General features: G+C 40.4%; 1 protein-coding gene across 1 annotated transcript in view; it reads right to left on the reverse strand.

Moving 5' to 3' along the window:
- The window catches only part of LOC103464021 (adenylate cyclase 9), a 40,792-nt gene that overhangs the window by 3,614 nt on the left and 32,665 nt on the right, over positions 1-4,513 (reverse strand). The window contains exons 6-8 of the mRNA XM_017305613.1: positions 2,997-3,214; positions 1,615-1,768; positions 262-404 (exon numbers count right to left, since the gene is read on the reverse strand). Of these exons, the coding sequence (XP_017161102.1) occupies positions 262-404; positions 1,615-1,768; positions 2,997-3,214 (515 nt within the window). The remainder of the gene's footprint in view (positions 1-261; positions 405-1,614; positions 1,769-2,996; positions 3,215-4,513) is intronic.

Raw genomic sequence — 4,513 nt, forward strand, 5'->3', positions numbered from 1 at the left:
CACACACACACACACACACACACACACACACACACACACACACACACACACACACACACACACACACACACACACACGCCAAATATATGCTTTGGTTCAGCGTAGTGAAAATGAGATATTCAAACTTCTGTGGTTAAATTGGATGATTTCTGTTTAAATCGCATCAGAGACGGATACATTCTTGAAATATCAACAGCCTGTCTACGTGATGGTTGATAACGTCTACGTAACTTAGCGAGTGCAGGTGAGATGTAACTGTACCTGTGAACAGGACTGTACAGCATCAGCAGCAGAGCGAGTCCGGTGATGGTGGCGAAGACGGACCTCATCCAAAAACTCAGCTGACAGAAGTTACAGTACTGGATTATGGCCAAGATGGCGGCACAGCACAGGAACATGGTCACCTGGGGTGGAGTGTAAAACGTCAGAGCGGTTACCCCTAAGCAACAGAGGCATCAGTAATTAATTCAGTGTTTTTACTTTCGTCTGGTTTTCCTCAACACTTTTTTAATAAATCTAAATCAATAGCGATCGGAAATTCTCAAATCACGTGGAAGTGTCTCTTTGTAAAGAGATTTTGAAAAGTTGGCCTCAGGAGGAATGGGACAAAATTCCAGCAAACTATTATGAGATATCCGAAATGTGTGTGTTTTTCACGCGTTGAAATCAAATAATCAAATAAACATTTGAATAAAAAAAAAACTCAGTCTGGCATTTAGCCACCGGACTTAAAAAAATGAATTGCTAATAATTAAGGCTCTTTACCTATTTTTACCAGGGGTAAATGAATGTCAAGTGTGTTGTAGAAATCATCAGCCTTTTGTTTGATTACTCATTGTTGCTAAGCAACATGCAGTGAACGATCACGAAATGAGATCTGACCCCTTTTTCCTTACTATGGCACCTCTTGAAATGATCGAACATGCAAACCGGCTATTAAACAGTGCGCTGCAACACTACTGTCAATTTATATTGAAGTCTGAAAAATATAACTAATCAATAGAATAACTACTTTTTCTCTATAGCTTGCATTTTAAAAAGTATTTTCACAAAAAGGCAGTTTTTATTAAAAGTGATTGTGCCTCCATTTTAGGATGTACATTTGTGTATAATTCCAAGATGCTTCAATGCAATTTCCTTAGAGGTTTAAACAGCTGATTTTAAACCAAGACACTGAAGGGATTTTACTATGTCCACATGTAGATTTGTAACAATCAAATATTATGGATAAACACCTTAATTAGATTAAATATTTTATGCCTAATTAAAAAATTTTTGGTCCTCCCATTTTATATGCGCTCCTGCAACTTTGATCCTCTTAATGTGAAAGACGTGAAAGCTTGGAAAACTTTAATTTTATCAAATATTTCTCCAAGAAAACAAAAAAGCAGAAACGTCTTGTTCTTCCACGTCAAAAATCTTAGCTGAAAGAAGTCTAGACTCTGACATGCGCAAAAAAAAAGTTACCTCTATACGTTAAACAGATTTAATCTAGTTCTTTTTGATCTTGTTTCTTTATACAGTTGGTAGATGTTTATGTTCTTTCACCGTAAGGAAGTATTTCTCTGCCTCTATTGACTATAAGTGATGTTCTTGCCAACCAACTGGATTTACCTGGAGGGGAAGGCGGGCGCTGACGTGGGACAAGACGGAGACGGCGGGAAGGGAGACCAACACTGCGCCGATCAGATGACGAGAGACCCAGCCGGACACCAGCAAGGCCAGGGAGCGAGTACATCTCCTCAGCTCCTCCAGGTGGAAGGTCATGCTGCGAGAGAAGAGAGGGAGGGAGATAATCAAGAGGAGGGAGACAAATATCAAACAGCAAAACTCCAGCGTTTACTGGATGCTTACCCCCAAAAAAGTTTGAAGCTGCAAAATAAACTCGGATAAAATACATATTTTTTTCTCCAGATCCCACGTCTGTTTTTAATTAAAGAAAGGGCAGCGGGGTGCTGCCATTACACACTGTGGTGAAACAACACTGCTGTTCAAGATTAATTGCACATTTATACCAAAGTATGACTGCAAAGTTTCTCCTCTAATGAGTGCTGGAAAAGCTAACGGTGTCTGAACTCGGTACTAATACGCTAATTGCTAACTGACAGCAGAGACGAAATAAGAAATAATTTTTTTTTTTTTTTAAAGTCAACTATTTATCCAGGCGTTGACAAATTTGTAAAACTCCATGAAATGTGGCCACCTTTGACTCCAGCAGCACAATCTGTCACTGAAAAGTAACAAACAAAACAAAAAAAATTAATTTGAGTAAATTTTTTTTTTCAGTGGGGAAAATTTTATTTTGTAAAGTTGGAGCATATGAGAGATAGAACGGACCAATCCAAGATGGACCGCATCGGGAGAGATACCTGCACACGAGACCCCCATGACCACTGGAAGTAAAACAAACCCACACCATCACAAATCAACCACTAACAGTGGGAAGGAGGTGTTTTTGCACATATTCCTTACTTGTTCCACACTGTAACAATGCCCAAAAAATTCGCAGAAATCTGATCAACTTAAAAACATAAATAAATAAGCATAATGTATTTTTTTTTGGACTATACTTCACTCCGGAGTATATATAAAGAGGAAAATAGCAACATATATAAGCCGCCCCTGCCTATGAAACTATGAATAAAAGGTGAAACTTACAGTCTGGATAATACAGTACATTAAGAAATTATTTAGTTCCTTTTATTTTGTAGCAGAATGAATGTACAAAAAATTTAGAATGGATTTGATACTTTTTCCAGTTTGACATTAAGGCTACTGGCATGAAAAATGACCTTACTTTAAGTTTTTTTTTTACATATCTTCATCGTCTGCAATGCAAAATGCTTTAAAACAGGGACTGTATTATGTTCACATTCTTTTAGTTTATACTCAAATAATTCCTGATGCCAAACTTATGAGCACCATCACCCCTATAAAAAGCACATTCACACGAGCCTCCATGAAGCGGTTTATCTGTCTAGACCTGACAGCCTCACCGTACGGAGAACACCAGCGAGGCCAGCTCCAACAACCCGGCCAGAGGAGCCAGGATCAGGGCAGCGAGCGCCGGGGGGCCCGCCGTGGCCGGGTCCACCAGAGACGGAAGGAAGCAGGCCACGGTCAAGGCCAGGAAGACGAAGCAGCTGAGGAGAACGTCCAGGATGGAGCTGAAGGTGGGGCTGGCGAACGTCTGCACCGGAACCTGGTTCTTCACCTGGACAGAAGAGAAGATTGAAACTGATTCGATCGTCTCCCGAGATGAAGGCGAGGAGGCGTTTCGCCACCGTGTGTCTGTGCGAGCAAAAACGTCATCGCATTCGAAAGAATTTAAGCGCGTTTTCACAACAGATAGTCGGAATGCACCCTTAAAGTGAAACATTAAATGATATGAAGGAGTTTGCGTTTTATAAGCAAAACATTGATAAGTTTAACTCTAGAACCTAACTTCAGGGTTCACCCAGGGTTGTATAATGCTAGAAGATATGAGATGTATATTGGTGCAAGTGCTGGAATTTATCAATGAAGTTGAAAAATTAATTGTAAGGAAGAGACGCTGAAACTGAAGCAATGTGCTGTGTTTTTTTTTTTTTTTTTTTTTAAGGCTGTAGTAACACTTATGCTACAGCAGGGGGCTGAAAGTCTCCAGGGTCAGCAGAGGACATCTGGAACTGGTCTTTATAGTAAGAGTCTTCACTGTGGCACGGAGTTATGACGTGTTACAAAGAAAGGTTGTTTTTATTCTGTCCATTAATCATTCAGTTATCTTAAAAAGAAAGTCAGAACATGGAAGAGAAAAAGGAGAAAAACATGTTCATGTTAGATACAGTAGCAAGCTGCAAAATCACCAGACAAGCTAAAATAAAAATCCTGACTACCAGGAAAAAAAATATTATCCAATCACCATTTTTTTTATTCCACAATCTTTGTAAGGTAATTAGAATACTGAAGAAAAACATTTTTGAAAAAAGTTTTATTTTTGAAATATGATGTGTCTACTACAGTGGACATCGGAACCCCATACATTTGGAATTGAACCTTGATGGCAACCAGTTTGTCCCAAAGAAAATATCCAAATATCAACATAAGAATGAATTTCACATTGACTGAGCACTGTTGCCTAGCACGAAGGTCCTGGGTTCGATTCCTGGCCCAGGGTCTTTCTGCATAGAATTTGCATGTTCTCCCTGTGTATGGTGGGTTCTCTCCGGGTACTCCGGTTTCCTCCCACAGTCCAAAAACATCACGGTCAGGTTAATTGGGCTCTCCAAATTCTCCCTAGGTGTGTGTGTGCATGGTTGTTTGTCTCTGTGTTGCCCTGCAACAGACTGGCTACCTGTCCAGGGTGACCCTGCCTCTCGCCCGGAATGTTAGCTGGAGATGGGCACCAGCACCTCCTGCCGACCCCACTAAGGGACAAGGGTGTACAGAAAATGGATGGATGGATGGATGGATGGATGGATGGATGGATGGATGGATGGATGGATGGATGGATGGATGGATGGATGGATGGATG

This window comes from Poecilia reticulata, linkage group LG1 (assembly GCF_000633615.1).
Source record: "Poecilia reticulata strain Guanapo linkage group LG1, Guppy_female_1.0+MT, whole genome shotgun sequence".
Taxonomy (NCBI): Eukaryota; Metazoa; Chordata; class Actinopteri; order Cyprinodontiformes; family Poeciliidae; genus Poecilia; species Poecilia reticulata.